We start from the raw sequence: 19,468 nt of genomic DNA, 5'->3' as shown, positions 1-19,468 counted from the left end.
TGAGCTTAACTCACCCCTGGGCACCCAAGGCCCAGACTAACTCACCCCTGGGCACCCAAAGCCCAGACTAACTCACCCCTGGGCACTCCAAGCCCAGCTTAACTCGCCCCTGGGCACCCAAAGCCCAGCCTAACTCACCCCTGGGCACCCAAAGCCCAGCTTAACTCACCCCTGGGCACCCAAAGCCCAGCCTAACTCCCCCCTGGGCACCCAAAGATGATCTTAACTCCCCCCTGGGCACCCCAAGCCCAGCCTAACTCCCCCCTGGGCACCCCAAGCCCAGCCTAACTCCCCCCTGGGCACCCCAAGCCCATCCTAACTCCCCCCTGGGCACCCAAAGCCCAGCCTAACTCACCCCTAGGCACCCAAAGCTGAGCTTAACTCACCCCTGGGCACCCAAAGCTGATCTTAACTCACCCCTGGGCACCCAAAGCCCAGCTTAACTCGCCCCTGGGCACCCCAAGCCCAGCCTAACTCCCCCCTGGGCACCCAAATCCCGGCCCCCCGCCCACCGCGCGTCCCCGCAGCCACGGAGAAGAACCGGGCCCAGACCGAGCTGGGCTCCAGCGAGGAGCAGGCGGTTCCTCGTTAAGGAGCCCGCTAATTACCCTAACGAGGCGGGGGAGGGGAGGCGCACCTGGAGGCGCTGCTGCTGCTGCTGCTGTTGCTCTTCTTGGCCTTCTTGGGCGGCGGCTCCTTGGCCTTGCTCTTCTTGGCCTCGTCCAGCTCCTCCTTCTTTTTGTGCTTCTCCTTCTTCTTCTCCTTCTTGTCCTTCTCCTTCTTCTTTGGTTTGTTCTGCTGGGGCTGGGACAGCGCCGCCAGCTGCTCGTGCACGGCCTTCAGCTGCGGGACGGCACGCCTTGGAGACCCCGAGAACTTCTCCAGGGTCCACCCGCGCCCACCTCCACCCGCCCCGGCGGCTCGGCCACAGCGGCCCGGGTCACCTCCAGGGTCATCGAGGGTGACCTGGAGTCACCAACCCACCCTGGTCACCCCAGGAGATCCATGGACACCTCTGAGGTCATTGAGTGTGACCTGGAGTCACCAACCCAGCCTGGTCACCCCAGGAGATCCATGGACACCTCCAGGGTCATCGAGGGTGACCTGGAGTCACCAACCCAGCCCGGTCACCCCAGGAGATCCATGGACACCTCCAGGGTCATGGAGGGTGACCTGGAGTCACCAACCCACCCTGGTCACCCCAGGAGATCCATGGAGACCTCCAGGGTCATCGAGGGTGATCTGGAGTCACCAACCCAGCCCGGTCACCCCAGGAGATCCATGGAGACCTCCAGGGTCATCGAGGGTGATCTGGAGTCACCAACCCAGCCCGGTCACCCCAGAGCAATGGTCAGGAGATCCATGGACACCTCCAGGGTCATCAAACCCAACCCATGACTGACCCCACCTGCTGAGGGTCACCTCCAACCATTCCATGGACACCTCCAGGGTCATCGTGTGCAACCTGGAGTGACCAACCCACCCCGGTCACCCCAGCAATGTCCAGGAGATCCATGGACACCTCCAGGGTCATCAAACCCAACCCATGACTGACCTCACCTGGTCCCTGTCACCTCCAATGGTTCCATGGAGACCTCCAGGGTCATCAAACCCAACCCATGACTGACCTCACCAAGTCACTGTCACCTCCAATGGTTCCATGGAGACCTCCAGGGTCATCAAACCCAACCCATGACTGACCTCACCTGGTCCCTGTCACCTCCAACGGTTCCATGGACACCTCCAGGGTCATCAAACCCAACCCATGACCCCACCTGGTCCCTGTCACCTCCAATGGTTCCATGGACACCTCCAGGGTCATCAAACCCAACCCATGACCCCACCTGGTCACTCATTTTGGGCCAACAAACCCAACGGTTTTGGGTCAACCCAAGACTTTCAGGTCAACAAACTCACGGATTTTGGGTCAACAAACCCGAGGAATTTGGGTCAAACCAATGGTTTTGGGTCAACCAATCCAACCAAGGATTTAAGGTCAACAAACCCAACAATTTCAGGTCAAACCAACCACTTTGGGTCAACCAACCCAAGTGGTTTTGAGTCAACCCAACGCAACTTTAGGTCAACGTACCCAACGGTTTTGGAGCAACCAACCCAACAATTTTGGGTCAAACCGAACCATTCTGGCTCAACCCGACAACCTTGGGTCAACCAACCCAACAATTTTGGGTCAACTCAAAAATTTTAGATAAACCCAACGATTTTGGAGCGACAAACTCAACAATCCTGGGTCAACAAACCCAACAATTTTGGGTTAAACCCAACAATCTTGTGTCAACCCAACAATTTTGGGTCAACTCAAAAATCTCAGATAACCCAAACGATTTTGGAGCGACAAACCCAACAATCCTGGGTCAACAAACCCAACAATCCCAGGTCAACAAACCCAACAATTCCAACAATTTTGGGTCAAAAAACCCAAGAAATTCAGATCGACAAATCAAACAATTCCAGTTGACAAACCCAACAATTTAGGTCAACAAACCCAACGATTGTGGGTCAACAAACCCAACGGTTTAGGTCAACAAACCCAACGATTTTGGGTGAACAAACCCAACAATATTGGGTCAACAAACCCAGTGACTTTGGGTCAACAAACCCAACGATTTTGGGTCGACAAACCCAACGATTTTGAGCTGAGAAACCCAATGGTTTAGGTCAACAAACCAAACGATTTTGGGTCAACAAACCCAACAATTTTGAGCTGGCATCCCAAGGATTCCAGAATGACAAACCCAACGATTCTGGGTCAACAAACCAAACGATTTTGGGTCGACAAACCCAACGATTTTGGGTCAACAAACCCAGTGACTTTGGGTCAACAAACCCAACGATTTTGGGCCGACAAACCCAACGATTTTGAGCTGACATCCCAAGGATTCCAAAATGACAAACCCAACAATTTTGAGTTGACAAACCCAACGATTTTGAGTTGACAAACCCAACGATTTTGAGTTGACAAACCCAATGATTTTGAGTTGACAAACCCAACGATTTTGGGTTGACAAACCCAACGATTTTGAGTTGACAAACCCAACGATTTTGAGCTGACATCCCAAGGATTCCAAAATGACAAACCCAATGACTTTGGGTCGACAAACCCAACAATTTTGAGTTGACAAACCCAACGATTTTGAGCTGACATCCCAAGGATTCCAAAATGACAAACCCAATGACTTTGGGTCGACAAACCCAACGATTTTGGGTTGACAAACCCAACGACTTTGGGTCGACAAACCCAACGATTTTGCGTTGACAAACACAACGATTTTGGGCCAACAAACTCAAGCATTCCATAATGACCAACCCAACGCTTTCGCTGCCCCTGGAGCTGGCGGCCGTGGGACACCCAGGCCCTCCACCGCGACCCCAGGCCCACCCGGCGCCGCCGGCCGGGGCCTCGGGCCGTACCTGCTCCTGCAGCTCGGCCAAGCGCTGCGCCCGCTCCTCCTCGGAGTCGTCGGAGGAGCTGTCGCTGTCCGAGGAGCTGTCGCTGCTGCTGTCGCTGGACGAGGGCGGCGCCACCTTGGTGGGAGGTGGCACCACCACCGGCGACGAGGCGGGCACGGCCGGCTCCTCCGGCTCGTCCGGCATCTTGGCAAAGCGCATCTCGAACACGTCCTGCAAGCACAGCGGGGGGCCGGGGGTGACGCCGGGCTCGGCGCCGCCGCGGCTCCCGAACGGGGGGACCCCACGGACCGGGAGGTTCCGCGCCGAAAATCAACTCCTGGACGTGGGGTGGGGCAGGGGCCATGGAATTTTGGGAGTTTCTTGGAGTTCTGATTCTGTCCGAGGTGGATTTAAGGGAAAAGTGATGGGATTTGCTCGTTTATTTTCTCGTTTAAAAGGTGCCGTTTTCAGGTTCTTGAGATCTTGGGTCACCTTCAGTAGAGGTTCCACCGTGGGTTCCCACTGGAGATCTCAACCATCTCCAAGGTGGTTTTGGGATGAAAAATTGGTGGTTTTGGGGGGAAAATTCAGAGGATTTCCTCAATTTCTTATTCAAAAGCTGCTTCTGGAGTTCTCCTCCATCTTCTTGGACCATCTCTGGTCGACTCCGTGATTTTCGAGGTCTTTTCCAACCTCAAGCCCACCACGGATTCCCACTGGAGACTTCAACCATCTCCAAGGTGGTTTTGGGGGAAAAACTCAGAGGATTTCCTCCATTTCCCGTTTCAAACCTGACTTTTCCAAGTTCTTGAGATCTTCCTGGACCATCTTTGGTTGACTCCACGATTTTTGAGGTCTTCTCCAGCCTCAATCCCACCAGGAATTCCCACCCCACTCCCCTCTTCATCCATCCCAGGGGTTCTCACTCACTTTGAAGGAATTCCCTTCCATTTGCCAGGATTTTTCCTCATTTTGGAAGGAATTTTCCATAATTTTGAAGGATTTTCCCTCCATTTTAAAGCACATTTTGAAGGATTTTATTCCATTTTTCCTCCTTTTTGAAGGATTTTTAAAAATTTTCCTCCTTTTTGAAGGATTTTATTCCATTTTCCTCCTTTTAAAGGATTTTATTCCATTTTCGTCCTTTTTAAAGGATTTTATTCAATTTTCCTCATTTTTAAAGGATTTTATTCCATTTTCCTCCTTTTAAAGGATTTTTAAAAATTTTCCTCCTTTTTAAAGGATTTTATTCCATTTTCCTCCTTTTTAAAGGATTTTATTCCATTTTCCTCCTTTTAAAGGATTTTATTCAATTTTCAAGGATTTCAACATCATTCTGAAGGATTCTCACTCATTTTTAAACCATTTTTCCTATTTCTAGAAAGATTTCCTAAATTTTTGACAATCTCCCTCATTTTTAAAAGATTTTTCCTCAATTAAATAAAATTTTTCCTCCATTTTGAGTTTTTAAAACTTAATTTCCATTTTTTACTATCCCAAAACTCCAATTTAATTCCAATTTGGATTCTAAACCTCTTCCAGAAGCTGAAATTCCCTGGAAAACCCCAAAAATTGGGATATTCTGGGGATGAAAAATCAGGAAAATGAGTAATTCCAGAAAGATTCCAGGAGTCGTTTTTTGGGATTCTGACACTCAAAAATCCACTTTTTTTTTCCATTTTGATCCCAAAAGTCAACATTTTTTCCCCAAAAAATGAGTTGAAAAACACAGAAAATCACAATTTTCCATGAAAAATCTTCAGCTTGGGAAATGACAAATTGGGATTTTATATTGGATTTTGTCTTTTCCTCCTGCTAGGGGTTGGAAAATTCCACAGAATTTTATTTAATTTCATGCTGGAATTGCGTTTTCCAGGCATCTCCTCCTCAAAAATTCCATATAAAATCACCAAAAAATTCCCGGATTTCCCTAAATTCATCCCAAAATTCACAATCCCTGGGCTCCAATGAAAGCTGAGCTGGATTTCTACGGAAACACCCCAAAAATTCCTGTTTTGGGATAAAATTCGGAATATTGGGAGGAATTTTTGGGATAAAAAATTCGGAATATTGGAGGCATTTTTGGGATAAAATTCAGAATATTGGGAGGAATTTTTGGGATAAAAAATTCGGAATATTGGAGGCATTTTTGGGATAAAATTCAGAATATTGGGAGGAATTTTTGGGATAAAATTCGGAATATTGGAGGGGAGCGGCGGGATCGAGGATTTTCCCAAATTTTTGGGATTTTTTTTGTTTTTTGCTTCAAATAAATTCCCAAAAAACCGCCAGAATTTTAGTTTTTTATGGAATTTTGGTGGTGAAATTTTCACTGAAGCTTCGTGAGGAGCAGATTCAGGAATGGCAAAATTTGGGAATGAGGAAAAACCGGGAAAATTCCCGGGAAGAAGCCGAGGAGGGACCCTGGGGAGCCTCCCGAGGATTTTTTTGGGGACAAAAATGGGAATTCTGGATTTTTTTGGGGATAAAAATGGGAATTTTGGAGCCACGCCGGTCCTGCCCACGCCTGCCTCAAACTGGGAGGGACGAAAAAAAGAAATTTTCAATAAAAGCTGGGCTGGAAGGGGATTGGAGGAAAATTGGGGAAAATTTGGGGAAAAAATGAGAAAAATTCAGAGGAAAATGAGGAAAAAATTGGGGGGAAATGAGGGAAAATTTGGGGAAAATTGAGGAAAAAATGAGGGGAAATTCAGGGGGAAATGAGGGAAAAATTGGGAAAAATTTGGGAAAATTCAGGGGAAAATATGGAAAAACTGAGCTGAGACAGGAAAAAGAGAAATATTCAATAAAAACTGGATTAAAGAGAGGAATTGTAATAAAATTTGGGGCAAGTTGAAGAAAAATTTAGGGAAAAATGAGGAAAAATCAGGGGAAAATGAGGGAAAAATAAGAAACATTAAATAAAATTTAGCTTAAAGGAAGAAATTTAGAAAAAATCAAGGGAAAATTAAGGGAAAAACAAGAAAAAATTCAGTTAAAAGGAAAATTTGAAGTAAAACTGAGACTAAAGAAGGAAACCAGGAGAAAATTGAGAAATATTGAATAAAATAGAGTTTAAAGAAAATCAAGGAAAAATTAAGGGAAAACCAAGAACAAACTGAACTAAAAAAAAAACCCCATTAATTAAAACTGAGCCAATTTCCATCCCTTCAACAAATCTTAATATACATTTTTTTTCTGAGTCAGCATTTTCGATTTTTTCCATCATTTTAAAAATTTTTTATTTTGGGGTAAATCCCGCTGAGAAAACCGAGCCCATTTCCTTCACTTCAACAACAAAAAAAAGCCAATTTTTAATTTTTTTTTGGCTGAGTCAGCTTTTTTTTTTTTTGTAATTTTTTTTTAAATTATTTTTTTGGGGGGTAAATCCCGCTAAAAACTAAAACTAAAAACCGACCCTACCTAAACGCCCTAAATAAGAAAACCGAGCCAATTTCCTTCACTTCAACAACAAAAAAAAAAGCCAATTTTAAATTTTTTTGGGCTGAGTCAGCTTTTTTTTTTTGGTGAATTTTTTTTTTTTTTTTTTTTGGGGTAAATCCCACTGAAAACTAAAACTAAAAACTGACCCTACCTAAACGCCCTAAATAAGAAAACCGAGCCAATTTCCTTCACTTCAACAACAAAAAAGTGCCAATTAAAATAAATTTTTCGCTGAGTCAGCATTTTGGATTTTTTTTTTTTTTTTTTTTTTTTTTTTTTTTTTTTTTTTGTGGCAAATCCCGGTGGGAAAACCTCCCCCCAAAAAAAGGGAATTTTGGGGCGGACTCCTCACCTGGAGTTTCCTGGCCATGGCCACCACCTCGTGGTCGGCGGGGTTGTACTTGTAGCAGTTGGAGAACATCAGGCGGACGTCGGCCGCGAACTCCTGAGCGTCGCGGTACTCGCGGCCCTCCAGCTTGGACTGCGGGCACCAAACGTCCCCAATCCGCCCCGATTTCACCCCAATTCTGCCCCAATTTCACCCCAATTCCACCCAAATTCTGCCCCGATTTCACACAAACACTGCCCCGATTTCACCCAAATTCCACCCAAATTCTGCCGCGATTTCACCCAAGTTCTGTCCCAATTTTACCCAAATCCGCCCAAATTCTGCCCCAATTTCATCCCAGTTCTGCCCAAATTCTGCCGATTTCACCCCAATTCTGCCCCAATTTCACCCCAATTCCACCCAAATTCTGCCCCAATTTCACACAAACACTGCCCCGATTTCACCCAAATTCCACCCAAATTCTGCCCCAATTTCACACAAACACTGCCCCGATTTCACCCAAATTCCACCCAAATTCTGCCGCGATTTCACCCAAGTTCTGTCCCAATTTTACCCAAATCTGCCCAAATTCTGCCCCAATTCCACCCCAATTCTGCCCCAATTTCACACAAACACTGCCCCGATTTCACCCCAATTCCACCCAAATTCTGCCACGATTTCACCCAAGTTCTGTCCCAATTTTACCCAAATCTGCCCAAATTCTGCCCCAATTTCATCCCAGTTCTGCCCAAATTCTGCCGATTTCACCCCAATTCTGCCCCAATTTCACCCCAATTCCGCCCAAATTCTGCCCAAATTTCACTCCAGTTCTGCCCAAATTCTGCCCCAATTCCACCCAAATTCTGCCCAAATTCTGCCCCAGTCCCACCCCAATTCTGCCCAAATTCTGCCCCAATTCCACCCCGATTCTGCCCCAATTTCACCCCAATGCCACCCAAATTCTGCCCGAATTTCACCCCAATTCCACCCCAATTCCACCTAAATTCTGCCCGAATTTCACCCCAATGCTGCCCAAATTCCACTCAAATCCCGCCCAAATTCCACCTGAATTCCATTTCAATCACGCCCAACTTCCACTCGAATTCTGCCCAAATCCCACCCAAATTGTGCTCAAATCCCACCCAAATCGTGCCCAAATCCCTCCCAAATTCCACCCAAATCTGCCCGAATTCCACACCAGGGATGGGCTGGGGGACAAACCCCATTTTTCCCCCTCCCTCCCCCCAAACCCCATTTTCCTCCCCCCAAACCCCATTTTTCCCCATCCCACCTCCCCAAACCCCATTTTCCTCCCTCCAAACCCCTTTTCCCCCCACCCCTATTGTCCAACTCCCATTTTCCTCCCCCCAAACCCCATTTTTATCCCATCCCACCTCCCCAAACCCCATTTTCCTCCCCCCAAACCCCATTTTCCTCCCCCCAAACCCCATTTTCCCCCCATCCCACCTCCCCAAACCCCATTTTCCTCCCTCCAAACCCCATTTTCCTCCCCCCAAACCCCATTTTCCCCCCATCCCACCCCCCAAACCCCATTTTCCCCCCATCCCACCCCCCAAACCCCATTTTCCTCCCCCCAAACCCCATTTTCCCCCCACCCCACCCCCCCAAACCCCATTTTCCCCATCCCACCCCCCAAACCCCATTTCCCCCCCATTTCCCCGTCCACCCCGCTCACCTTGATGGTGCTGAGGTCCATGGGGTGCTTGATGATGTCGCAGTAGTCGTGCAGCCCCAGCGCCTCCACGTCCACGGGCTTGTAGAAGGGCCAGGCGTAGGCGGCGTGCTTCTTGGCGAACATCTCCTTGATGATGCCGCCGCAGTACTTGAGCTGCTCCGAGGCCTTGGAGGCGCGCGCCTCGCCCGGCTGCTGCTGCGAGTCGGGCACCTCCTTCTTGGGGGGCTTCGGGGGGCGGCCGCCCTCGCGCCGCGCCCCCAGCTTGGCGGCCTTGGGCTCGGCGGGCAGCGAGGGCGACTCGTGGATGGGGTCCAGCGCCGTGGGCGTGGTGGTGTCGGCTTTCCGCTTGACGCCCTTCTTGGTCTGCCGGCAGCGCGGGCGTCAGTGGGGTGGGGTCAGGGTTTGGGATTTGGGGTCAGGGTTTGGGGTTTGGGGTGGGATTTGGGGTTTGGGGTGGGATTTGGGGTGGGATCGGGGTTTGGGATTTGGGGTTTGGGGGTCGGGGTTTGGGGGGGATTTGGGGTTTGGGGGTCGGGATTTGCGGTGGGATTTGGGGTTTGGGGTGGGATCAGGGGTTTGGGGGTTTGGGGTCCAGCGCCGTGGGCGTGGTGGTGTCGGCTTTCCGCTTGACGCCCTTCTTGGTCTGCCGGCAGCGCGGGCGTCAGTGGGGTCAGGGTTTGGGATTTGGGGTTTGGGGTGGGATTTGGGGTTTGGGGTGGGATTTGGGGTTTGGGGGTCGGGGTTTGGGGGGGATTTGGGGTTTGGGGGTCGGGGTTTGGGGTGGGATTTGGGGTTTGGGGTGGGATCAGGGGTTTGGGGTTTGGGGTCCAGCGCCGTGGGCATGGTGGTGTCGGCTTTCCGCTTGACGCCCTTCTTGGTCTGCCGGCAGCGCGGGCGCCAGCGGGGCGGGGTTGGGGTTGGGGGTCAGGATTTGGGGGTTTGGGGTCAGGATTTGGGGTGGGATCAGGGTTTGGGGTTTGGGGTTTGGGGGTCGGGGTGGGATTTGGGTTTTGGGGTCAGGGTTTGGGGTGGGATCAGGGTTTAGGGGTCGGGATTTGGGGTGGGATCAGGGTTTGGGGGTCAGGATTTGGGGTTTGGGGTCAGGGTTTGGGATGGGATTGGGGTTTGGGGGTCGGGGTTTGGGGTGGGATCAGAGTTTGGGGGTCGGGATTTGGGGTTGGGGTGGGATTGGGGTTTGGGGGTCGGGATTTGGGGTTGGGGTGGGATTGGGGTTTGGGGGTCGGGGTTTGGGGTGGGATTGGGGTTTGGGGGTCGGGATTTGGGGTTGGGATGGGATTGGGGTTTGGGGGTCGGGATTTGGGTTTTGGGGTCAGGGTTTGGGGGTTGGGATTTGGGGTTTGGGGTCAGGGTTTAGGTTTTGGGGTCGGGGTTTGGGATGGGATTGGGGTTTGGGGGTCGGGATTTGGGGTTGGGGTGGGATTGGGGTTTGGGGGTCAGGATTTGGGGTGGTGTTGCCATCACGCTGTGGGATTGGGGGTTTGGGGTCAGGATTTGAGGTGGGATTTGGGGTTTGGGGTCAGGATTTGGGGTTGGGGTGGGATTGGGGTTTGGGGTCAGGATTTGGGGTTTGGGGTCAGGGTTTGGGATGGGATTGGGTTTTGGGGGTCGGGATTTGGGGTGGTGTTGCCATCACGCTGTGGGATTGGGGGTTTGGGGTCAGGATTTGAGGTGGGATTTGGAGTTTGGGGTCAGGGTTTGGGGTGGGATTGGGATTTGGGGTTTGGGATTTGGGGTTTTGGGGGGGTTTGGGGTTTGGGGGTCGGGGTTTGCAGTGGGATTTGGAGTGGGATTGGGGGTTTGGGGTTGGGATTTGGGGACGTTCCTTGGGGTTTTGGGGTTGGGATTTGGGGGCGTTCTTTGGGTTTTGGGGTTTCTGCTTTGGGATTTTGGGGTTTGGAGTTTGACTTTGGGATTTTGGGGTTTGGGGTCTCAACTTTGGGATCGTTCTTTGGAATTTTGGGGTTTGGGGTCTCAACTTTGGGATCGTTCTTTGGGATTTTGGGGTTTCTGCTTTGGGATTTTGGGATTTTGGGGTTTCTCCTTTGGGATTTTGGGGTTTGGGGTTTCTGCTTTGGGATAGTTTTTGGGATTTTGGGGTTTCTGCTTTGGAATTTTGGGATTTTGGGGTTTCTCCTTTGGGATTTTGGGGTTTGGGGTTTCTCCTTTGGGATCACTCAATAATCAGCATTAAATGAAATAATAAATCCCAACACCAAATCAGACCAATTAACCCTGGCTAATGAGTGCTAATTAACACCAACCAGAACAAACCCAATACCAAATCCCACCCCTTAATTAAACTAATTACTGGTGCCCAACGAAGCAAAGATAAGGAAAATAATACTTCTAATAATAATAATAATAACGATAAAAATAGAAAACCAGTAATTAACACCACTAACACCTAAGCCAAACCCAATCCCAGTCCCTCATTAAGCTAATTACGGGTGCTTAATGAAGCAATGATAATGATAACCCAAAAAACTCCAATAATAATCTGATAGTAATAACAATAACTAATAATAATAATAATTAAACAACAATTAACACCACCAAACCCAACCCCATATGCAGTCCCTAATTAAGCTAATTACAGGCGCCTAACGAAGCCATGAAAACAGCAATGAAAACAATATTAGCAATAACAGTAACATTAATAAAAATAATAATAAACAACAATTAACACCAAAGGCAGTCCCTAATTAACGTAATTACGGGCACCTAACGAATCAATGGCAATAAACACCACCAACCCTAACCTCAGTCCCTAATTAAGCTAATTACAGGTACCTAACGGAGCAATGTCAATAAACACCACCAACCCCAACCTCAGTCCCTAATTAAGCTAATTACGGGCACCTAACGGAGCAATGGCAACGATAACAAAAAGAACAATAACAGTGATAACAATAACAACAATAAATAAACAATTAACACCAAGGGAAGTCCCTAATGAAGCTAATTACGGGTACCTAACGAAGCAATGGCAATGATAATGAAAACAACGGTAACAGTAATAACAATAACTAATAATAACAACAACAAATAAAAATATAACACCAAGGGCAGCCCCTAATTAAGCTAATTACGGGTACCTAACGGAGCAATGGCAATAAGCACCACCAACCCCAACCTCAGTCCCTAATTAAGCTAATTACAGGTACCTAACGAAGCAATGTCAATAAACACCACCAACCCCAACCTCAGTCCCTAATTAAGCTAATTACGGGCACCTAACAGAGCAATGGCAATGATAATGAAAACAAGAATAACAGTAATAATGATAACTAATAATAATAATAATAAACAAACAATTAGCACCAGGGTAGTCCTTAATGAAGCTAATTACGGGTACCTAACGAATCAATGGCAATAAACACCACCAACCCTAACCTCAGTCCCTAATTAAGCTAATTATGGATACCTAATGGAGCAATGGCAATAATAATGAAACCAAGAATAACAGTAAAAACCATAACTAATAATAACAACAACAACTAAAAATGTAACACCAAGGGCAGTTCCTAATTAAGCTAATTACGGGTACCCAACGAAGCAATGGCAACAATAATGAAAACAATAATAACAGTAACAATGATAGCTAATAATAATAACAATAAATAAGCAATTAACACCAAGGGCAGTCCCTAATTAAGCTAATTATGGGTACTTAAGGAAGCAATGTCAATAAACACCATCAACCCCAACCTCAGTCCCTAATTAAGCTAATTATGGATACCTAACGGAGCAATGGCAATAATAATGAAACCAAGAATAACAGTAATAACCATAACTAATAATAACAACAAATAAAAATGTAACACCAAGGGCAGTCCCTAATTAAGCTAATTACAGGTACCTAACGGAGCAATGGCAATAAACAGCACCAACCCCAACCTCAGTCCCTAATTAAGGTAATTACGGGCACCTAACGAATCAACAGCAATAATAATGAAACCAAGAATAACAGTAATAGCGATAGCTAGTAATAATAATAATAATAATAATAATAATAATAGTTAAAATACTACTAGTACTAATAATAACGATAGCTAAAAATAATAACAATAATAATAATGATAGCTAAAATACTACTACTAATAATAACAATGATAGCTAAAAATTAATAATAATAATAATAATAACGATAACTAAAATACTACTACTAATAATAACAACGATAGCTAATAATAATAATAATAATAATGATAGCTAAAAAAATAATAATGATAGCTAATAATAATAATAATAATAATAACGATAGCTAAAATACTACTACTAATAATAATAATGATAGCTAAAAATAATAATAATAATAAAATAATAATAATAAAAATAACAACAATAGCTAATAATAATAATAATTATTATTATTATAGCTAATAATAATTATAGCTAATAATAATAATAATAATAATAATAATAATAGTAACTATATATAATAATAATAGTAATAATAGTAATAATAGTAATAATAATAATAATAATAATAATAACAATAATAATAATAACAATAACGATAACAACAACAACAATAACGAGCGGGGCCGAGGCGGCGGGGCGGCTCACCTTGAGGGGCGGCGCGGGCGCGGGCAGGACGGGCGGGTGGGGCTGCAGGGCGGCGGGCGCGGCGGGCGCGGGCGGCGGCGCCGGGGCGGGCGCGGGCGGCACCGCGGTGACGGCGGGCGGCGGCAGCAGCTCCGCGCCCGCCGCGCCCAGCGGCAGCGGCGGCGCCAGGCCCGGCACCGGCGGCACCGGGGACGGCGCCGGGGCCGGCAGCGCCGAGGAGCCCGGCTTGGAGGGCGCTGCCGGGGGAAACTGAGTCACGGCGCGGCACCGCGGGGAGAGCGAGGGGGAATAATGGGGGATAATGGGGGATAATGGGGGATAATGGGGGATAAATGGGGGATAATGGGGGATAATGGGGGATAAATGGGGGATAATGGGGGATAATGGGGGATAAATGGGGGATAATGGGGGGAAATGGGGAATGAATGGGGAATGAATGGGGAATAATGGGGGATAATGGGGGATAATGGGGGATAAATGGGGGATAATGGGGGATAATGGGGAATGATGGGGAATAATGGGGAATAATGGGGAATAATGGGGGATAATGGGGGATAATGGGGGATAAATGGGAGATAATGGGGGAATGAATGGGGAATGATGGGGGAATGAATGGGAAAAATGGGGGATAAATGGGGGATAAGGGGGGAATGAATGGGGAATGATGGGGAATAATGGGGGAATAAATGGGGAAATAGGGGGAAATGAATGGGAAATGAATGGGGAATAATGGGGGAATAATGGGGGATAATGGGGAAATGAATGGGGAATGATGGGGGAATGAATGGGAAATAATGGGGGGAATAAATGGGGGAATGAATGGGGAATGAATGGGGAATGAATGGGGAATAATGGGGGATAATGGGGGAATTAATGGGGAATGAATGGGGGAATAATGGGGGATAAATGGGGGAATGAATGGGGAATGAATGGGGAATAATGGGGAATGAATGGGGAATAAATGGGTAAATAAATGGGGAAATAGGGGGAAATGAATGGAAAATGAATGGGGAATAATGGGGGATAAATGGGGGATAATGGGGAAATGAATGGGGAATGAATGGGAAATAATGGGGGAATAATGGGGGAATAATGGGGGAATAAATGGGAGATAAATGGGGGAATGCATGGGAAATGAATGGGGAATGATGGGGGAATAATGGGGGAATGAATGGGAAATAAGGGGGAATGAATGGGGAAATGAATGGGAAATAAGGGGGAAATAATGGGGGGATAAATGGGAAATAAATGGGGGAATGAATGGGAAATAGGGGGGAATGAATGGGAAAGAGGGGGAAATAATGGGGGATAAATGGGGGATAATGGGGAAATGAATGGGAAATAAATGGGGAATAATGGGGGAATAAGGGGGGAATGAGTGGGAAATAAGGGGGGAAATAATGGGAAATAAGGGGGAAATAAGGGGGGATAAATGGGAAATAAATGGGAAATGAATAGGAAATAATGGGGGAATAAGGGGGGGATGAATGGGAAATAAGGGGGAAATTAATGGGAAATAAGGGGGGAAATAAAGGGGAATAAAGGGGGAATAAGGGGGAAATAAAGGGAAATAAATGGGAAATAAAGGGGAAAATGAATGGGAAATAAATGGGGAATAAGGGGGAATAAAGGGGGAAATGAATGGGAAATAATGGGGGAATAAATGGAAAATAATGGGGAAATAAGGAGGAATAATGGGGGAAATGAATGGGAAATAAGGGGGAAAAATGGGAAATAAGGCGGAAATAAAGGGGGAAATAAATGGGAAAAAGGGGGAAATAAATGGGAAATAAAGGGGAAAATAAATGGGAAAAAGGGGGGAAAATATGGGGGAAATGAGGGGAAATAAGGGAAAACAGGAGGGAAATGAGGGGGAAAATGAAGGAAAATAGGGAAAATTAAGGGGGGACACAGGAGGGAAAATCAGGGAAAAAACACGGGAAAATAGGAAAGAAAATAGGGGGGAATGATGGGAAATAAAGGAAAATGGGGGAAACGAGGGGGGAAATTTTGGGATTTTTTCCAGAAATTTTGCGAATTTCAGGACTTTTTGTGGGGGGGAATTTTTTAGGATTTTTTGGGGGAATTTTGGGAATTTTTTGGAGGTGGGAATTTTGCGGATTTGGGGATTATTTGGGGGGAATTTTGGGAATTTATTTTTCAGAAATTTTGCGAATTTCAGGACTTTTTTGGGGGGGAATTTTTATATTTTATGGGGGGGAATTTTGCGGATTTGGGGGTTATTTGGGGGGAATGTTGGGAATTTTTTTTTTCAGAAATTTTGCGAATTTCAGGACTTTTTTGGGGGGGATTTTTTAGGATTTTTGGGGGAATTTTGGGAATTTTTTGGAAGTGGGAATTTTGCGGATTTGGGCGTTATTTGGGGGGAATTTGGGGAATTTTTTTTCAGAAATTTTGTTAATTTCAGGACTTTTTGGGGGGTATTTTTTAGGATTTTTTGCGGGGAATTTGGGGAAATTTTTGGAGGTGGGAATTCTGCGGATTTGGGGGTTATTTGGGGGAATTTTGGGAATTTTTTTGGGAATTCAGGACCCCCCACCTGCTTCCTTGCGGGCGCGGCCCCGGCCCTTGGTCTGGGCGATGACGATTTCCGTTTCCTCCGGCGTCATCTCCGAGATCTTCTGCAGGAAAAGCTTCTCCAGAGCCTCTGCCATCAGCACAATGTCATCTCCTGGCTAAAAAACGGGATAAAAAATTCACAATTTGGGCAAAAAGCTTCTCCAGAGCCTCTGCCATCAGCACAATGTCATCTCCTGGCTAAAAAACGGGATAAAAAATTCACAATTTGGGCAAAAAGCTTCTCCAGAGCCTCTGCCATCAGCACAATGTCATCTCCTGGCTAAAAAATGGGATAAAAAATTCACAATTTGGGCAAAAAGCTTCTCCAGAGCCTCTGCCATCAGCACAATGTCATCTCCTGGCTAAAAAACGGGATAAAAAATTCACAATTTGGGCAAAAACCCTCCTGCCATCAGCACAATGTCATCTCCTGGCTAAAAAATGGGATAAAAAATTCACAATTTGGGCAAAAAGCTTCTCCAGAGCCTCTGCCATCAGCACAATGTCATCTCCTGGCTAAAAAATGGGATAAAAAATTCACAATTTGGGAAAAAAGCTTCTCCAGAGCCTCTGCCATCAGCACAATGTCATCTCCTGGCTAAAAAATGGGATAAAAAATTCACAATTTGGGCAAAAAGCTTCTCCAGGTCCTCTGCCATCAGCACAATGTCATCTCCTGGCTAAAAAACGGGATAAAAAATTCACAATTTGGGAAAAAACCCTCCTGCCATCAGCACAATGGCATCTCCTGGCTAAAAAATGGGATAAAAAATTCACAATTTGGGAAAAAACCCTCCTGCCATCAGCACAATTCCCCATTTTTTTCCCCAAAACAATTCACTGGTTTCTCCCCCTAAAATTCCCTGGTATATTCCTCCAAAATTTCCTGGAATTTTCCCCCCAAATTCCCTGGTATTTTTCCCCAAACTCCCCATTTTTTCCCACAAAAAATCACTTTTTTTCCCCCCTAAAATTCCCTGGTTTCTTCCCCAAAATTACCCGTGTTTTTTCCCAAAAATTCCCTGGAATTTTTCCCCAATATTCCTGATTTTTTTTCCCCAAAATTCCCTGGGATTTCCCCCCACAAATTTCATTGGTTTTTCCACCAAAATTCCCTGATTTTTTCCCCAAAAATTCCACGGGATTTCCCTCCAAAATTCCCTGGGATTTTTTCCCCCCAAATTTCACTGATTTTTCCCCAAAAATTCCCTGTTTTTTCCCCCAAAATACCCTCTTTTTTCCTCATAATTACCTGGGTTTTTTCCCAAAATTCCATGTTTTTTCCCCAAAATTGCCTGGGATTTACCTTGTTGTAGATGTAGCAGTTTGTAAACATGGTGTTGAAATCCTGGATACATTCTTGAGCGTTCCAGTAATAATTATTTTCCAAGCGTTTCTTTATTGTTCCCATATCCATCGGAGTTTTTATGATTTTATAATAATCCTGGGGGAAAAAATCGGGATTTTAGGGATTTTTAAGGATTTGGGTGTTTTTGGTTCTTCCTGGATTCATCGGCATTTGGGTTGCTTCCAAAATTGGGGATTTTTCATTTTAAAAGGAAGAAAATTTGGGAAATTTAAGGCAAAAAGCAGAGAAATCGATCGAGTCCAACTTGGAGACGTCAAATCCAACCATTGGATCACAAAATCCAACCACTGGGTCACCAACTGAACCACTGGGTGGTCAATTCGACCATTGGGTGGTCAACTCAACCACGGGGTCACCAACTCAACCTTTGGGTCACCGACTCAACCATTGGGTCACCAACTGAACCATTGGGTCACCAACTGAACCATTGGGTGGTCAACTCAACCACGGGGTCACCAACTCAACCTTTGGGTCACCGACTCAACCATTGGGTCACCAACTCAACCACGGGGTCACCAACTCAACCATTGGGTCACCAACTCAACCACGGGGTCACCAAATCAACCACTGGGTCACCAACTGAACCACTGAGTGGTCAATTCAACCATTGGGTGGTCAACTCAACCACGGGGTCACCAACTCAACCATTGGGTGGTCAACTCAACCACGGGGTCACCAACTCAACCACGGGGTCACCGACTCAACCATTGGGTGGTCAACTCAACCACGGGGTCACCAACTCAACCACGGGGTCACCGACTCAACCATTGGGTCACCAACTGAACCATTGGGTGGTCAACTCAACCATTGGGTCACCAACTCAACCATTGGGACGTCAACTCAACCACTGGGTCAACAACTCCTCCATTGGGTCACCAACTCAACCACTGGGTCACCAACTGAACCATTGGGTCACCAACTCAACCACTGGGTAATCAGTTCAACCACTGGGTCACCAACTCAACCATTGGGTGGTCAACTCAACCATTGGGTCACCAACTCAACCACTGGGTCATCAGTTCAACCACTGGGTCACCAACTCAACCATTGGGTGGTCAACTCAACCACTGGGTCACCAACTCCTCCATTGGGTCACCAACTCCTCCATTGGGTCACCAACTCAACGATTGGGTGGTCAACTCAACCATTGGGTCACCAACTCCTCCATTGGGTCACCAACTCCTCTATTGGGTCACCAACTCAACTGCTGTGTTGTCAACTCAACCACTGGATCATCAACCCAACCATTGTGTCACCAACTCCAACATTCCCCATTCTTGGAGAACCCCAACATTCCCAACTCCTGGAGATCTCCACCATTCCAAACATTCCTGGAGATCCCCACCATTCCCAACTCCTGGAGAACCCAATCAGAACCCCACCATTCCCAACTCCTGGAGAACCCAATCAGAACCCCACCATTCCCACTCCTGGAGATCCCCACCATTCCCACTCCTGGAGATCCCCACCATTCCCACTCCTGGAGATCCCCAACACTCCCAACTCCTGGAGAACCCAATCAGAACCCCACCATTCCCAACTCCTGGAGAACCCCACCATTCCCAACTCCTGGAGATCCCCAACACTCCCAACTCCTGGAGAACCCAAACAGATCCCCACCATTCCCAACTCCTGGAGAACCCCACCATTCCCAACTCCTGGAGAACCCAATCAGAACCCCACCATTCCCACTCCTGGAGAACCCCACCATTCCCAACTCCTGGAGAACCCAATCAGAACCCCACCATTCCCACTCCTGGAGAACCCAAACAGAACCCCACCATTCCCACTCCTGGAGATCCCCACCATTCCCAACTCCTGGAGATCCCCAACACTCCCAACTCCTGGAGAACCCAATCAGAACCCCACCATTCCCACTCCTGGAGATCCCCACCATTCCCAACTCCTGGAGATCCCCAACACTCCCAACTCCTGGAGAACCCAATCAGAACCCCACCATTCCCAACTCCTGGAGAACCCAATCAGAACCCCACCATTCCCAACTCCTGGAGAACCCAATCAGAACCCCACCATTCCCAACTCCTGGAGA

At 46.9% G+C, this 19,468-nt stretch overlaps 1 protein-coding gene across 1 annotated transcript in view; it reads right to left on the bottom strand.

Annotated features, from left to right (window-relative positions):
* BRD4 (bromodomain containing 4) overlaps nucleotides 1–19,468 on the bottom strand; it is a 56,380-nt gene that overhangs the window by 31,606 nt on the left and 5,306 nt on the right. Inside the window, 7 exon segments of the mRNA XM_085563181.1 lie at nucleotides 638–843; nucleotides 3,433–3,642; nucleotides 7,208–7,336; nucleotides 8,880–9,242; nucleotides 13,470–13,705; nucleotides 16,030–16,165; nucleotides 17,356–17,493. Coding sequence (XP_085419307.1) covers nucleotides 638–843; nucleotides 3,433–3,642; nucleotides 7,208–7,336; nucleotides 8,880–9,242; nucleotides 13,470–13,705; nucleotides 16,030–16,165; nucleotides 17,356–17,493 — 1,418 coding nt within the window.

Source organism: Lonchura striata, chromosome 30, assembly GCF_050655825.1.
Source record: "Lonchura striata isolate lonStrDom1 chromosome 30, ASM5065582v1, whole genome shotgun sequence".
Lineage (NCBI taxonomy): Eukaryota > Metazoa > Chordata > Aves > Passeriformes > Estrildidae > Lonchura > Lonchura striata.
The sequence above is the reverse complement of the archived record's forward strand: the minus strand, read 5'-3'. Positions and strand labels throughout refer to the sequence as shown.